Source organism: Paralichthys olivaceus, chromosome 17, assembly GCF_024713975.1.
Source record: "Paralichthys olivaceus isolate ysfri-2021 chromosome 17, ASM2471397v2, whole genome shotgun sequence".
Taxonomy (NCBI): Eukaryota; Metazoa; Chordata; class Actinopteri; order Pleuronectiformes; family Paralichthyidae; genus Paralichthys; species Paralichthys olivaceus.
Window position 1 is genome coordinate 6,122,787 of NC_091109.1, and position 16,843 is coordinate 6,139,629.

At 41.8% G+C, this 16,843-nt stretch overlaps 2 protein-coding genes and 1 non-coding gene across 3 annotated transcripts; 1 reads left to right on the forward strand and 2 right to left on the reverse strand.

Annotated features, from left to right (window-relative positions):
• Positions 1–783: 783 nt before the first annotated feature.
• trnat-agu (transfer RNA threonine (anticodon AGU)) lies at positions 784–857 on the reverse strand. Its single transcript has one exon. It is a non-coding gene; the product is annotated as a tRNA-Thr (tRNA).
• Positions 858–1,981: 1,124 nt separating this feature from the next.
• On the forward strand, positions 1,982–15,329 carry marchf6 (E3 ubiquitin-protein ligase MARCHF6). The gene is made up of 25 exons (XM_020087750.2): positions 1,982–2,409; positions 2,923–3,022; positions 5,200–5,273; positions 5,479–5,622; positions 6,260–6,332; positions 6,465–6,633; positions 6,802–6,991; positions 7,677–7,738; positions 7,878–7,910; positions 8,015–8,066; positions 8,201–8,259; positions 8,353–8,433; positions 8,617–8,685; positions 8,901–8,975; positions 10,029–10,163; positions 10,272–10,492; positions 10,814–10,951; positions 11,033–11,255; positions 12,340–12,409; positions 12,777–12,958; positions 13,287–13,421; positions 13,553–13,642; positions 13,962–14,094; positions 14,395–14,530; positions 14,790–15,329. The coding sequence occupies exons 1-25, from the start codon at positions 2,391–2,393 to the stop codon at positions 14,875–14,877; spliced, it is 2,751 nt and encodes a 916-aa protein (XP_019943309.1). The 5' UTR covers positions 1,982–2,390; the 3' UTR covers positions 14,878–15,329.
• Positions 15,287–16,759, reverse strand: LOC109629816 (arylamine N-acetyltransferase 1-like). The gene has a single exon (XM_020087751.2). The coding sequence runs from the start codon at positions 16,611–16,613 to the stop codon at positions 15,765–15,767; it is 849 nt and encodes a 282-aa protein (XP_019943310.2). The 5' UTR covers positions 16,614–16,759; the 3' UTR covers positions 15,287–15,764.
• Positions 16,760–16,843: the final 84 nt, after the last annotated feature.

The following is a 16,843-nucleotide window of genomic DNA, read 5'->3' on the forward strand; positions in this document are numbered from 1 at the left end:
AGTTTCAAATGTACACTTTTTCAGAGCAGCCTACTCAATGAGCATCTGGATGGTGATCATCATCTTTGGCGAATATCTTGTTATAGCTGATAATATTCGTCATTAAAGCGTTTGTTTTGTTTTTACATATTTTTGTGGTTTTTTTGAAAGTCAAGTGATAAATATAAGGCAACTGTTTGGTTTGGTGTAATTTAAAAAATGTTTAATACAAAATGTATTGTCAATTAATCAATGGACAGAAATCAACGTAGGGTAAACCGGAAGTGTAGATAAACCTTCATAATAAAAGTATGATATGTGAAGTTTACAGTCGGGAGAAAGAGGCACTTTGTGAATGAAGTGGTCGCCTGAGCAAACTCAGATAAAATCAAATAATATTGTAACTCTTACTCTTAATTGTGTGCATGTGTGTGTACTTGTTAATCATTTTGTAACTCTTACTCCCAATTCCAAATGTATAATCATAGTAAAGACAACAATAATGATTAGCTGGGACCATCATTCATGGGCAAATAAACTAATAAACAACATTAAATGAGATGAGATATTGTCCTGGCAGTTCATTGGTCATAGGGAGGTGCTCAACAGTATAGTCTTCTCTGAGAACTTGTCAATCACCTGATCTTCTGTGTGTTTTAATAGTGATCTCCTCCTTCTGGCTCCTTCAGTCACATACGAACACTTGATTTTCATGCTGCTGTGACTCAGGACCAAACAAAACGGCCTCTGACGATCAGTATGTAATGGCAATAACACAGGTTTATGTATCAGCTTCCTCTCAAAAGGCACCGCTGGGATTCGAACCCAGGATCTCCTGTTTACTAGACAGGCGCTTTAACCAACTAAGCCACGGCGCCTCCGAAAAACGTTTTCACCCTGATGATTCAGTGTCTCAACTTGTTTATAACAACTGTTTATTTATAATATATGTTATATATGATATATTTAAACTATATTTTATTTTCCCCATAAGGACTAATTGCCTACAATGTCACCAACGCCGCTCTCAGTGCTTTTCTGACAACCCCCCTGCCCTGTGAACAACTTCATCAAGTATCTCCACGTTTAACAGTTGACCAGATACAATTAGTATTTAATAAATATGTGAAGATCGTTCCTTCCTGCAGCAGTATTTCTGTACAACTCTGCTCCAGGTAGAAGTACACGCACCCATTATGGACTGAAACTTTAACCCTGGTTTAACTGTGCAATATTTACTGTGTCTGTGTAATACATTGGTTCATGTGCAATCCGTTCACTGTACATATATTTACTCTGTATATATTAGTTTTTATTCCATTCATATTCTTTTATATTTCTTATATGTTCTTACACTTAAGTATTATCGTCCTTACACTTTATTATCCTTACACCAAAGTATTGCATGTTACTTATTATTAGATACTGATGCCTATTTTTGACTCAGCTGTAATATTGTAAATTTCACCGTTGTCTACTAATACAGGATTATTTTATCAATCTTATCTTTTAGTAACAAATAAAGAAGCACCTTGATAAACTGTCAGAGGGGGGAAATACACCGCCTATCTATGTTGTTTTAACACAAACTATTGCAACAATGGCTATTTATGTAGAAAAATAAATACCTAAACCAAAAAAAGTCCCAGAAAATGGTGAATCAAACTTTTATTCCACATCAGCTCTTGTGTCAGGGTCGCAGGTGCAAGTCTCGTGTTACATAAAGAAGTTGTTGGGTCAGGTATCCTCCTGCAGGTGTCGCTGTTTGATATGAATGGACTTTTGTCCCCGACAGCAAACACAGTTTCTAGAAACATCAGAAAGGAAATCAAATCAGTTCCGCTCGTGTCGATGCTGATAAATGATTCGAATGTGTTTAAAAACCAGCCTCCGGTGGTTTAATATCCAAATCATCAGTGTGAATCTCGTCCTGTCCTCCATTGACCACATGATCATTGTTGTGGAAGTTTCCCTGCCGTAAAGCGTTTAAAAAAAACGGAACGCTGTTGCAAAGCCAAATTGTTGTGACAGCGGCTAGCAGTGACGTTAGCGCATGCGTTAGCGAGCTAGCAGTTTGTCTCCGGGTTTAAACTGTCATTGCAGCAACACGGAGGATGCACCGTCCCTCAGACTGGCCGCCCCACGTAATATAACAACACACCGAGAGGATCGAACCTGTGCGGCTGGCGGCCGAACACAAGACTGGATGTGAGAGGACACGACGAGGCGAGCCGCTAGTGGTCAGTCTGTGGGGGAAACCATTTTACGATTGTCAATGCCTCCGACACGTAAGGATACGCTCGTCTCGCTAGCTTAACGCAGCTAGCCGAACGATAACAGTCCGCGTCGTGGATGGGTTCGCTGATCGCGGTGCTCTGTGAAGAAACGGTGACCGGTGCTTAGCGAACATCATGGACACGGCCGAGGAAGGTAAGCGACCGGGGGGTGGGGAGTGTGTGCTGCAGTCGGCTCCCAGCTGGGGGTTAGCTAGCATTAGCTTTGCGAGTGCATCCAAGAGAAGCAGCACAACTGCTGTGCTGGCCTGCTACAGGGGGAGTTAGCTTGATAGCATAGCATAGCCTGTCAATGTGGTGAGGGGTTCATCCTGGGAAACATGGGGGCGGCGGGGGGGGGCTGCTAAAGCTTGTTTTGAAGCAGCATATTGTGAGACAGCAGATGTGTGGTAGAGAGACCCAGATGTTTTTGGTGATGTCATTCTCCTCATGCACAGGCTCATATATAAGCTCAGTAATCTAACTCTATACACCTAGCTTACCTAAGTGTTAAGCCTCTAAATTAAATTTCTGCATCCACAATCAACCTGCCAGCCAACACCCAACACCCCAGTCCCCACACCCTCTGCACCTGTCAGCACATCTGGTTTGTGTTTGCTTTTGGAGATGACTGTACTGACTCACATTCTGTGTTTGTTTGTTTGTGAAGCGGATATTTGTCGCGTGTGCCGCTCGGAGGGGACCCCAGACAAACCCCTGTACCACCCCTGTGTCTGCACTGGCAGTATTAAGTTCATCCACCAGGAATGGTAAGTGTGGTTTGGCTGTCTCCACCAGTTTGACAGCTGTTTGTTACTGTGACCCTGCAGCTACCCCTGATTCTCAAGATGCAAGATTCAACATATATCAACTGAGCTGATTGGAATTTGTCTTGGCACGCTCAACAAACATGGACAAGAAAAATCGAATCGCACTCTCAAAATACATCATAGTGTATGAAGCACATAAGTCAAGTCTGAGCCCTGAAGAGTATAGCATAATAAACCCTTAAATCAATTATCAAATAAATAAAAAAACTAAGTTAAAATCAATAAAACCTCAACATATTAAATGCTGATAATCTTGCAGAAGAAATACATCAGCTTTCGTGCCCTTATTAAAAAGTTACTGAGCGACCTGCAGTGCAAGATCTAGAGTGCCCAGGAGGCAGACAGCTCTCTCTCTCCATTGTTGCTCACTATTGACACTGATGCCAGTAATTTGCCTGAGGTGGGACACTGTGTACACATGTTGCTTTCATTACTTCAAACATCAAGTTTACATTTAAAACTGTCTCTGTGCTTTTGCAGAGACCTTCACTCCTACCTCCTCCACAAAGTGAACTGGGTGTATTTTCTAGTATTCCCATGCAGTTGTAATAAAAATAGACTGTATGGAACTGATTGTGAAAGTTTCACTCAACTCTGTGTTGAATGCATATGCTGCAGTTGATTATTGCAAAAAAAAAAACACAGAATGATGCTTCCCATATTTCCAATATTAATTTTCCACAGTTGTTATTCTCAATGCACATGAGCACAACTTCTTTGAACGAATATTTAGTTTCTTCAAAAGAAATCTTTGTTAGCCACGTTATTTTAAATCCGGAAACAAAAAGCAGGATCTGTGTAATGTATGTTCCTATAATTAGATTGCTGATCAAAGAGGGTTATAATCAGATTACAACCGTACAGCATAGATACTGTCACTTGATTTGAAAATCCAACTTAATCTGGAAACAGGGATTTCCCTTTTTTGAAAGAAACTAGGTTTTGTTATGTGGAGGTGGTTGTTGAGAAATTGTATAACTTGGAGTACAGGCTTTCCTTTATCATAATTACAAAAGTGTTTGCATGGTAGTAAATGTAATATGAGCATCAGGAAAGGGATGCAGAGTAGGGTGGCCTCTATTACATTCAGGTTACATAGATCCCAGATTACTACTTTAGGTGTGGTATTAGACCAGTGAAAACAATACAAGCTCCTGCATGTACAATGGTGGCCGTGCTTTGTTCTCATGTGTCGTGTGTGTGTGAGCGTCAATTGTTACAAGAGACCGATGGCTGGAAATCTCTAGTCAGAAGCAAAGGTCAGGTCTGGATTGTTCTGAGGGAACTGTTTAACCTCACTCTGTGTCCATATTAGTTCACCCAAACAAAATTTAGAATAACAACCTTGTGTGTCTGGATTGTAGGGCTCATTGTACGGATTGTTAAATTTATCTATAATGCCACGGTCAGCACTGTATCAAGTTAGATGTGGACGGGACTCGTCATTCCTTAAAATAGTAGTCGGGCAAAATCACTACAGCCAAGTGTATCAAACAGTTTGACCGGATCCCATTTCAGTGTTTCATTGAGTCAAAGGACTCAATTTAATTAGATCTAGTCGCAGGTTACTTCTTAATCAATTATTCAATTACAGAGTTTTCACCAAGAACAAACTGGAAATCTATGTTGTACAACAACAATTCTTTGGGTAACTCAGGGACATTTGGGCTATTTAACAAATGACTGAATCGTTATTGTTACAGTATGTCTTGATTTTTTTTAGCTGCATTTATGACCAGTGTCCCACAGATATCTCAGTTCTTATGTCAGTTGATCAAGAGTCTGTGTAGGTCTAATGCAGCCATGTGTTTGAATCAGCTGATGCAATGACTTACTTAAATAACCCCACTTTTAATCCCTCGGTTTAGTTTATCTCACAAAAAGCCAGCATGGTATTTGTTTGGCCAACACATGTCAGCTCAGAAATATAAAGCGTGTAAATTGAATGAAACATAGATTGGCTTTCTGACACCTCCCTAACACAACTATAAACCAGAGTGTCATGTGTGTGGCTGTGTGAGAAACCGGTCGTCAGGCTCAGAGACTATATGTGAGGAAACATAAAAATGCCAAGTCAGACCGTTCACTTCTTCTCACTTTATTAATGTGTTTTACAGTTTGGTCCAGTGGCTGAAGCATAGCAGGAAGGAGTACTGTGAATTGTGCAAGCATAGATTTGCTTTCACACCAAGTAAGTTTGTGGCATTGATGGATCATCCACTTTAATCATAAAAATAATGAAACACTTCCAGCTTTATAAATGACTGTTTCAATTATTGAGAATCAGCGTTTTTGTTAAGACACCATTTTGAATAACTTCCAGTATTGTAAACAACATTATCGCACAGAGATTATTTCACTGTCTCTTGTTCACTTTGTCCCTGTTTCCTCTTCAGTCTACTCCCCAGACATGCCCTCACGTCTGCCCATACAGGACATTTGTGCAGGCCTGCTGACCAGCGTGGGTACAGCCATCCGCTACTGGTTCCATTACACACTGGTGGCCTTCGCATGGCTCGGGGTCGTTCCTCTCACTGCATGTAAGTAGTGCACACTCAGAGATGCGGAGATAAACAGATTATTCGTCAAGATAAACTCGTCCTCATAAATGGATACTTCACAGCAGTTTGCGATGATAGGTTTTGTTTGATTGCAGCTAATCAGTTGTTATGCCTTCATACCAGCCATGGCCAGTGGCAATAAACTTTTGGTTAGTCCGTCTATCTGTCCCACGATCATGAACACTATATCTCAGGAATTTACTCGAGGGAATTTCTTGTTAATTCGATGGTCAAAGGTCAAATTCACTGTGAACACTTAACCCAAGCATTCATAAAATAATTATGACAATATACACATAATACCTTCAATTAATAATGGCTTAATATCTTTTTGGTAAGGTGGTATTTCACTTATTGGTTTTGAATCAAATACTCATGATGCTGTATGTTGACGCATTAAATGTAACATACCAAAGTTATTGATGACATCATCATGTCATAAACCTTTCATATGATCTCATGTTTGTGAAGATAATTATATAAGAAGCAACACTATTTGTAATCCAAGCTATTTAAACCCTATTTAAATTGTTATACATTGTCTATGTGTTTTTAGGGCTGTTTGAAACATTTAAAATGTGTTCTCCTCCATTCATTTATCTGGTGTCTACCTCAGGTCGCATCTACAAGTGTCTGTTTACCGGCTCTGTGAGCTCACTTTTGACACTGCCACTGGACATGCTCTCGACGTGAGTGATGACACTATTATTCTTCAGCACTTCACAATGAGGAGCATCATGTTGAATTTAATTTAAGCAACTGTGTTCTACACGGTTATTTTCTTCATGTCTCTTCATCAGTGTTGTTGTTTGTTTCTGCAGAGAGAACCTGCTTGCAGATTGTCTTCAGGGCTGTTTTGTCGTCACCTGCACCCTGTGTGCGTTCATAAGTCTGGTGTGGCTCAGAGAACAGATAGTCCATGGTGGCGCACCCCAGTGGTTAGAGCAGCACCATCCACCACCACCTAATGCTGCTGGACAAGCCAATGAGGTGCTTTGTTTGACTGATTGCCAATGAGCCATTTGTCATAATTTAAAAAAGAACACCATATCCAATTATATCCCATAAATCTAAATCATCTTAATCACACAAAACACACACACAAAATCATCCATACTTTCATCTCCCCATATAAAATTCCTGTATCTTCATCCTCAGGCACAAGCTGCAGGTCAGGGAGCCCCAAATGAGCCCCCCGCAGCTCCGCCGGCCCCTGCTGATCCCCCAGCCCAGAATGAGGCAGAGCCTGAGCCCCCTGATGTCCCTCCAGACCAAGGAGATGACCCAGAGCTGGAGGAAGAAGAGGGAGCAGCTGCTGAAGATGCAGACCCGAACAATGGAGCACAAGGTTAGACAATGCAGCGCAAGGGTATCACTGTCAGAGTTTCCATTTGAAGGCTTTTTGTCTGGCAGATTTAGTTAATTTTAGTAAATTTGAAGAGTCATCTGTATATAAACAACATTCATTTTAAGACTTTAAGAAAGTTTGAGAAGCATCTTTTTGCAGGGAAAAACCACAGGTATATGAAAATCTGTTTTAATGTGATAAACACTAGAATAAACAGTACAACTGCATATAGAATGTACAACTATTTGTCACAATGGTCTCATTTTGTAACAATTTTCTATCAAAATTAATCTGACAATAATGAAACCATGTGTCAAAATTCTCCCCAGAGCTCTCATATCATCATTTGCTTGGTTTTACCATGGTTAATGGACTGTGTCACTGCAGCTAAATGAATACAATGGAAAAGTCTCGCAATAGATGGTTTTGCACTTCAGAGCTCACCGAATTTCCCAGAGCGGCATAAATAACTGTAGCAGCATTTGTTAAATAACATGTTTCTGCCTTTGTTCTAAAAGCCAGCTCAAAAACATCAGACCAGACGAACACATTGAAGGTGACGAGCAGGAAGATATAGCTAGAAATCATTTAAGAGAGATATTGAATTACATTAGATCACTGATATGCTGTGAGATAAATACTTTTCACGTGTCCATTTTAGTAATTGTAATTTTTGTCCCTGCAGATGACATGAACTGGAACGCTTTGGAGTGGGACAGAGCAGCAGAGGAGCTAACCTGGGAAAGGGTAATTCTTCATATCTACATGTCTACTACTACTGTGACTGATCAGCCTCATCAGCCCGAGTACACACAAAACAACAGTAACTTAACTATCTCTGTAAAACATCCTTGCAAACGCAACATTCCTTCAATTTCCCTTGTAGATGCTTGGCCTGGATGGTTCACTGGTATTTTTGGTAAGTTTTTATATGCGTAGTTGTCACTTATGTTAACTTCACTTTTGTATGAGGAATTTGTAAAGTGTAAACTCTCACTTGATGTTTATGTCTTTGTCTTGTAGGAGCATGTGTTTTGGGTCGTGTCTCTCAACACACTCTTCATCCTAGTCTTTGGTGAGTAAACTGAAACAAGGCTGTTTGGTCCTGGTCCTTCTTGTTATACCAAAATCCCAGACTTAAACTAATTTGTAATTCTGGCAATTATGTTCATGCCACTATGACAACTTTTTCTCTTTTTCTTCACTCAGCGTTTTGTCCCTACCACATCGGGCACTTCTCCGTTGTTGGTCTTGGCTTTGAGGAATATGTAAGAATAAACTTTCATTGATTAAACTTATAATGAAGGGTAATAATATATCAAATGAATTATACTTTATTGTCTACTTTTACTTTTCCTCAGGTCCAAGCCTCTCATTTCGAGGGTTTAATCACAACAATTGTGGGCTACATACTGCTGGCCATGACGCTCATTCTCTGTCATGTATCCTTCCACCAAACTTGAATCCCCTATTTTCCACTGAAATGTCGAACCAAAGAGAATTCCATTGTTTGTAGGCATACAAAATGTTACAGGGCCTGACATTGCACATTGAATTTATTTTTGTGTGCAGCGGTGTGCATGTGTGTGTACACTGGTGTTATCGATCCTTAATGGCTGTCTCAGGGACTGGCTGCTCTGGTCAGGTTCCAGCGCTCCCGGCGTCTCCTGGGAGTCTGCTACATCGTTGTCAAGGTAACCATGCCTTACCTGCGTTTTGTGTAGCTCAGTAAAAATACACAGAAGTACTCACTCACTGAGATTTACTACCTGAGCTAAACATTGAATTACATTTTATGTGCAATCACACTCACAGACTGAGGGATAGAAATAATTTATCACAGTGTGACTCAGCTGATATGTTTGCAGGATTAGGATGGCCTTGAGACATGTTTCTGTTTCCATTACAGGTTTCTCTGCTGGTTGTTGTGGAGATCGGTGTGTTTCCACTCATCTGTGGCTGGTGGCTTGACATCTGCTCTTTAGTAAGACTCCAAACTTGTGTTGTGGCAATGTGTTTTTATTGTTATTTAGGTTCCAGACTTAGTCCTGTATTTTGTAATGAGAAATTTAAATAGCATCCATAGCTACTAATAGCCTGATACAGTTCCTCCTCCAGAGACATTGAAAGCATCATTTTCTAAGTTTGTCTCTGCTTATGTAAATTCAGTGGATGCTGCGTCTGTGTTGATTTACTAAAGTGAGAGTAGCGATGTCTACCTTGTGTAGTGATCTGTCAGAGAACTTAGAAAAAGTAGCTTTTGACAAGGTTGCATTGCTGCTCTCACTGTCCTTGTCTGAGAAGCCGATTTCAAACATGAACTCCAGAAAATATTCGCAAAAAACTGGGTCTGGACATTTTCTGGAGTTTGTCTTTCACATTTGAAGAACACAGCAAGAGAAAATAGTCAGAGTGACCTCTTGACATTTTCCAGAAGTTTTACTAGAGAGCTGGCTGGAAAATTTCAGGAAAATGTTAGGACTTGAGTTCATGTCTGAAAGCAACCTAAGTCTGAATTGATATGCACTTTTTGATGCTTCCTGGCAAGATGTCAAAAACACCAAGTCCTTCTCCGCCCACAGTCGCCACATGAGCTCGTCCCCAGTGCTGCTCGATGTAAATCAGTCCATGTGTTTTCCTAAACTTGTCCTAAGCCTTTCAACCTACCTCAGAACAGATGGAGCCACTTTCAGAGCAGACTGCAACCACATCCGTCCTGGTCTGCAGCTGTGAACCTGTGAAAAGAATAAAATGGGCTGAAAATGGACTGAATAAGCAATTTTTATCATTTCAATTTGTCCCACAAATTCAAAGGAACCTCTGATGCTGACAAGTGGAAAATGAGACAAACGTCTTCCTGCGTGTACTGTCAGAAAATGATCGTGTTTTTATTTTCCTAATTTAAATCTTTTGTAACATCAAGTCAACTGTGCATTCATCGGGCAAACACAAGTAATTAGAGAGCATCGTCCTCGTTGCAATGCTGAATTTGAATCTATGCTTTCTGTAATTAACATTTATTTTCTGCCTCCTGCAGGAGATGTTTGATGCCTCACTGAAAGACAGAGAGTTGAGTTTTAAATCAGCCCCTGGCACCACCATGTTTCTGCACTGGCTTGTGGGAATGGTCTATGTCTTCTACTTTGCTTCTTTCATCCTCCTACTGAGAGAGGTAAATGACGAAATGTTTGATCACATTTCATTTTTTTCTGTTGATACTTGAAAATCAGAATATGAAATGAAAATTGTTTTGTTGTTAAACTTGTTGTTTGTTCATCAGGTGCTGAGGCCCGGAGTGCTGTGGTTTCTGAGAAACCTCAATGACCCTGATTTTAACCCGGTGCAGGAGATGATTCATCTGCCCATCTACCGACACCTGCGGCGGTTCATCCTGTCCGTGGTGGTGTTTGGTTCGATCGTGCTGCTCATGCTGTGGCTGCCCATCAGGCTTATTAAATTGTTGCTGCCCACCTTCCTGCCATACAATGTCATGCTCTACAGGTAACCTCAAGCATAACAAAATTATGGGTCATTTGGCAATAATCTTTGTAAAAGCTACTGCTCTGTCTTTTCGAAATGGGGTTTGGAACCAGGTCGAACGGCCAATACATCTCACTGCAGTTCATCTTACATCGGGCTAAAAATAAAATATTGTCTGCATGAATAAACTACACTTGTAGTGAATTACCTTTTTGAGCGTTGGCTGCATAAAAACTCAACAAAACAGTTTCCTATGCAGGCTGATTTTTACCATATGGTACACGCCTGGGTCCACACACTGTTCAAATGTTTGTCTGACTCTGTTCACCTGTTTCCTCTCAGCGATGCCCCGGTCAGCGAGCTGTCTCTGGAGCTGTTATTACTTCAGGTTGTGCTGCCGGCATTACTGGAGCAGGGACACACTCGGCAGTGGCTCAAAGGCCTGGTCAGAGCCTGGACAGTCAGTGCTGGGTATTTATTGTAAGTCAAGTATAAATACACTGTAACGTATCTGAATATTTTTCTTGTTGGCTGTGTGTAACTGACTCTGTGCTTTTGCAGAGACCTTCACTCCTATCTCCTCGGGGAGCAGGAAGACAATGATGCCAACCAGCCTGTGAACAACAACAACAATAATAATCCTCCCCCCGGTCACCATAACAACAATAACAACCCTGCCCCAGCTGTTGGTGAAGGCCTACACGCGGCCCATCAGGCCATCCTGCAACAAGGGGGACCAGTAGGTTTCCAGCCCTACCACCGACCGCTTCGCTTCCCATTCAGGGTGAGACATTGATCATTTACCGCTGCAGTTTCTGGAGCAGGCTCTGGGGACTTTGATGTTGTGTTACCGTTTTAAGCACTTCTGCACTGATATCCACAAAGAAAAGAAAGTATTGCTTAGTTACTGTTTTTACAGTCTTTCTCACATATTTAGACTACATTTCTTATATAAATTGCTAGACTGCTAATATCTAAATCTAAGTAATTTGTGACAAATTATAAACTGAAGAAAATATCTACAGCTCAATATATATATATATGTATATGTATATATATATGTATATATATTGATTACATATTGAGATTTCTCCAGGGTCCTCTGATGGCCAGTACGACTTTAACAGACGGGTGTGTTGTCTCTGTTTTTATTAGAGAGAGAGTGGGACAAGTAGAGACAGAGCAAATCAGTGTACTTAGATAATATAGAAAAGAAGAGAAGAAAATCAATATATGCTGGTTAGTGTTGATATTGTGGCAGGCCGCCACCAATAAATAAATGCACTGAGAGGTGTAAATCAGTGGCAGGCCACAAGAATCAATGTAATTAATTCATTGTCTCAGAGGCATGCAGCCAACATTTGGACCTTTGGTTACGAGACGCTGGTCACAAAGTGTACTTCACCAGGTCTTTCTTTTGTGTGACATTGAAGAAGCTATAAAAAGGAGATTCTGTTGCATGGTTTACTTTGGCTGCTGGGAATAGGCAACACCCTCTTAATTTATAGGTACTGCAGCACTCCAGGGTATGCTGTCGGGCAGCCAGGATTCAAAAAAAGTTAACTGTTAATGTGCATAACTTACATTGATTTTGTGATTTAGAGAAAAACCGAAAGAGTAGGTTTTTCTTCGATAGCCTGGTTTTGGTTTTGAGAACTACCAGTAGAGCTATTTGTAATTTGTGGTTTCCTGCACAAATGTAGACATGCACCAACGCCCTCAACTCTGTTATTCTACAGCTCGTTCTGAAGTTGAAGGCCTTGATCTCCATTTTATACTTTATACCAACATATTCCGGCTAGATAGGATTAAAAGTTTCATGACTGCTTCTCGTTCACTTACAATGTTTTTTTTCTTTTTTTCTGCAGATTGTGTTGCTGATCGCGTTCATGTGCATCACTCTGCTGGTGGCCAGTCTGGTGTGTCTGACTCTACCAGGTGAGATGTGTTTTCACTCTGCAGACCAACACCACAGCAGTAATTGTAGGGTGTATCAATAGCCGCTTTTATACAAAGCTCCTGCTGTAGATAGCACACTGTCATTCCAGAAATAGAGCTGTGACGTGGACTTCAACAGCGTCAGGGGTCTGTCCTGCCACACTCACTCCGCCTTCTGCACAGTTGTCAATCACGTCCTGTGACTCCCCCCGCTGCTGGGTTAAAGGCAGAACAACAATGCCCTCCCCCCCAAAAAAAAATCTGCAGAACCCTAAAAGTTTTTACGTCTATGCAGTTTAAGCAACTCTATTTTAAGCTCAAATAGTTATCTTTATTTAGACTTGAGAATTTGTCCTGTGTGTTTCAGTCTTCACCGGGCGCTGGCTGATGTCCTTCTGGACAGGAAACTCCAAAATCCACGAGCTGTACACAGCGGCATGTGGCCTGTACGTCTGCTGGCTGTCTATCCGCGGAGTCACTGTGCTGTTGGCCTGGATGCCCCAGGGACGCACGGTCATCTTCCGCAAAGTGCAGGAGTGGACTCTAATGGCAAGTATCAGTGATCAGCCTCTGTTGTTGGCAAACACCAAAGCTGGGCAGTGGATTTGTGCTGTGATTGGTTTCGCTCCATCTGGAAATTATCTAGAGCCGCAATGTTTTTGTGAAGTGGTTGGTTTCTAATCAAGCTTATTAGTCAACATGTAAACTTTGCCAGCATCTGCCTATTAGTAATATCCTCACGTCTTTACCTCGGCCAGTGCTGCAGTAGTTTTGCCCCACGAAGGCTGACAACTTTAACTCTCATATTTAATGTCATAATCTGATTGAAGTTACATTAATATCTACTTTAGTTTACATCCTCTCTTTGGTTTTACAGATTCTAAAGACCCTAGTTGTTGCTCTGCTGGTTGCTGGAGTCATCCCACTGCTACTGGGTCTGCTGTTTGAATTAGTTATTGTGGCTCCTCTCAGGGTTCCCCTGGACCAAACACCTCTCTTCTACCCCTGGCAGGTATGATTGTGTCTCTGTTGTATGAGTGTATCTGTCTTTTTCCATCCCTCTTTTCCCTTCTCCATATGAAAGACTTTCTTTTATTCCCAGACTTATTTCTATATTCATCCATTGATCTTTGTTATCTTCAGGACTGGGCTCTCGGAGTGCTTCATGCCAAAATCATCGCTGCCATCACTCTTATGGGCCCTCAGTGGTGGCTGAAAACCGTTATTGAGCAGGTGGGTTTTAGTATTAACTCTCAAATCTTACAAATTATTTAAAGATGCAATTTCTGCATCTTGCAATCAACAAATATTCATCACTTTGCCTTTAAGAGTTTCTAAGATTTCAGTCTCTTGTCTCGATTTGGAAACTAATTCTCGAATAAAATCTTGACACTGCAGTTGTTTAACAACAGAGGATGCTACCATGTTCATTCGTTCTGTTTTGCAGCTCACTTGGTTTTCTCCTGTATTTGCGTTAAAAGACAGTAACTCCTCATTGCAGGTCAATTAAATTGTAATTCGTTCTACAACAAATCCAAACTTTCTCTCTTAGGTTTACGCAAATGGGATTCGCAACATTGATCTCCAATTTATAATCCGTAAACTGGCTGCTCCAGTCATCTCAGTCCTGCTGCTGTCCTTGTGTGTACCGTATGTGATTGCTTCTGGAGTCGTCCCGGCTGTTGGTGAGTGTATTTTTGGATTCACAGGAAATGTATTTGTTTGAATCTGTCATTTTCCCTGTTGGTTTAGTAATCACACCTATGAAATTATCCAAAACAGGAGCAGCACACTTAACCACACCAGTAAATTTACTTTCCAATCTATGTAAAATGAGTTTCTTTTAAAGATTCATAATGTCCACAAAGGTGTTTCCAAAAATATTGCTCTTCTTCTTATCTCAGATGACTGTTGCAGTGACTACATTGTCATTAAATGGGAGGTTCAATGAAACAATATATAACTGTAGTGGATTGCTGTTGCAGGAGTGACCCCAGAGATGGAGATTCTAATGCAGAGGAGGATCTATCCATTCCTCCTGATGGTGGTCTCGCTCATCGGCATCCTGTCCTTCCAGATCCGACAGTTTAAACGCCTTTACGAACACATCAAGAACGACAAGTAAGGACGATTTTGTTTTTCAGCAACGACACTTGCAACATTTAGGATGTTAATTGTAGAGCAACTTTCCAGTTTTAGTTTTGTAAGTAAAAAATATCCGGTGCAAACTTGTATTGTGCCAGTTGGAATAAAGGTTCATGGTTAAACTTTCTGAGTATATATCATGAGCTTTTTTAAAGAAGAAGTGTTAGTTCAGTGCTGGAAAGTCTGAAAACAGAAGGAATCATTGTGTTAATGTTGTGATAATTTGTCTTTACAGGTATTTGGTCGGCCAGAGGCTCGTCAACTACGAGCGCAAAGCCGGAAGAGCGAGCTCGAGCCCCCCCTCCAACCCTGTCGCAGAGTAGATTCTTGTTTCACACGTGGCCACTTTTTTTTTTTGCACCAGTTAAGTTGTGTACACCCCTTTGATTTTCGACCACCGTAATCCTTTGGAATCTCCTGTGGATGTTGGTGGATTTGATGGATGTCGTTCAATTTTTTGAATTCCCTTTCGCGCCCCCATCAAAAGGTGGGACGGGAGGAGATTGTGTTATAATCATGGGACAGCTGAGTAACCCCCTCCCCCCTCTGATTGACGGAGTAGGCAGGAGGGTGAGGGTAACAGGGTTTGATTTGAAGCCTGTTGTTTTTCATGCTTTGCTTTGTAAAGTGCTGCCTGATAATTGTACATGTGTAAATACTTTGAACGCAGACTTTGTCTTACCAAAAAAAAAAAAAGACGGATATGGATTAATGCAATGACCATTGTACATCTTAAAAGTGTATGTATAATTTATTAAATCAAACTGACAATTTATCCTTTTGTTGCATTTGTTGTCAACACGATCTGGTTTTTGTTTAACAGGCAGGAGGAAGTGGGACAGTACAAAGGTGAGTTTTAGACTAGAGCCACATGCCATTTTAAAATCGCTTATGTATGATGTGTCAACAAAACACTGATTGCAGTTATCTCAATAACTACACAGAGATTTTTTTCCATAATTCCCTCTGGCAAGAAGGATTTATTTTCACCCCTCTACATTTGTATGGTCCATTACATTTTGGCATGGGTGCAGACAAAGGGGTGGATCCAGGAAGTTTGGATCACTTTCCTCTGATTTCCCAGTGAATCATTGATGGGGCTCGATGGAGCCTATTTAAGAGACTGATCTATAGGCATGTGGATCCATGTAAAAATCTGGTTTATGATTTATCTAAAATCTGTTTGAAGATACATAGATTGCCCATATGATCAATACATGACTGGGGGTGGTGTCACTGCCTCGTCCTTAGGTATGAGTGGTGAATCTAGCACAATTCCAAATTCCTCTGCTAAAACAACAGTAATCTCCTCATCTTGAAGTTCTCTGGTGGTGGTGTCCAACACCCCCCCTGTTCCCTCAGAGGGGAATGTGGTGGAGATAAGTCTGCGGCCAATGTAGGTGAGCGTTCCACCTGGTTTTAAAATGTTGCAGAGGGATTTGCAGAAGAAGATAGAGCAGGGGGAGCTCTGGTGGTACTGGCACATGTCAGTGAACTCCTCCAGGCGCCTGGGATCGAGGGTGAACTTGTAGATATCCTTCCAGTCTCCATCCGCACCCCTGTTCTCCTTTCCTTGCCATTCAAGAAAGTGCATATCCCCTTCCTTTCTGATGCGGTACACTCTGTGGCCCTCCGCCTGGGGCCCGCTGGTCTCCAGAGAAAGCGGCACAGAGAAGCCTGGCAAGCCGAAGCCGACGTCGCACAGCCAGCGGTGTCCACGGAGGGTCACCATGAGGACGAGGTGGTTAAACGGTGGCCCGTTGCGTCCGGTGCTCGTGCACTTCACCTGGCCGGAGAGCGTGGTCACCTGGAAGCCCAGTGAGGACAGCAGCCAGGAGAAGAGGCCGTTGTTCTCGCAGCAGAAGCCGCCTCGGCGCCGGGTTACGATCTTGTCGTAGATCAGCGGGAGCTGGAGCTGGATTCTTCCGCCGCTGTGAATCGTCAGGTTCTCGAACGGCACCGACAGCAAGTGGCGAGCGTGGATCGACCGCAGCGCGTCCAGGTCGGGCTCAGCCGGGACCGTGGACCCGATCCGCTTCAAATATTTCTGCACATCCATGTCCACGGAGTTGCTGCGTGTTCTGGATCAGACCGACTTCGCTTTAACTATCAACAACAACACGATGATTCAAACCTCGTGTGCATGGACTTAGCTCATTAGAGTTTGCGTTGCTGGTTCTTGTGGTTTCATTGCTTCCTTACGCACCGCCCAGATGTGGAAGAGCTCACATCTGGGCGGCGATTGGTCAAGATACAATGATTCTTACATAAGATTTGTATATACAGTCT

Coding starts and splice junctions, on each gene's coding strand:
- marchf6 (XM_020087750.2), top strand. Junction 7,911..8,014: donor ATGGTTCACTGGTATTTTTG/GTAAGTTTTTAT, acceptor TTTGTCTTGTAG/GAGCATGTGTTTTGGGTCGT. Junction 11,256..12,339: donor CGCTTCGCTTCCCATTCAGG/GTGAGACATTGA, acceptor TTTTTTCTGCAG/ATTGTGTTGCTGATCGCGTT.
- LOC109629816 (XM_020087751.2), bottom strand. CDS start 16,613: ATGGATGTGCAGAAATATTTGAAGCGGATCGGGTCCACGGTCCCGGCT.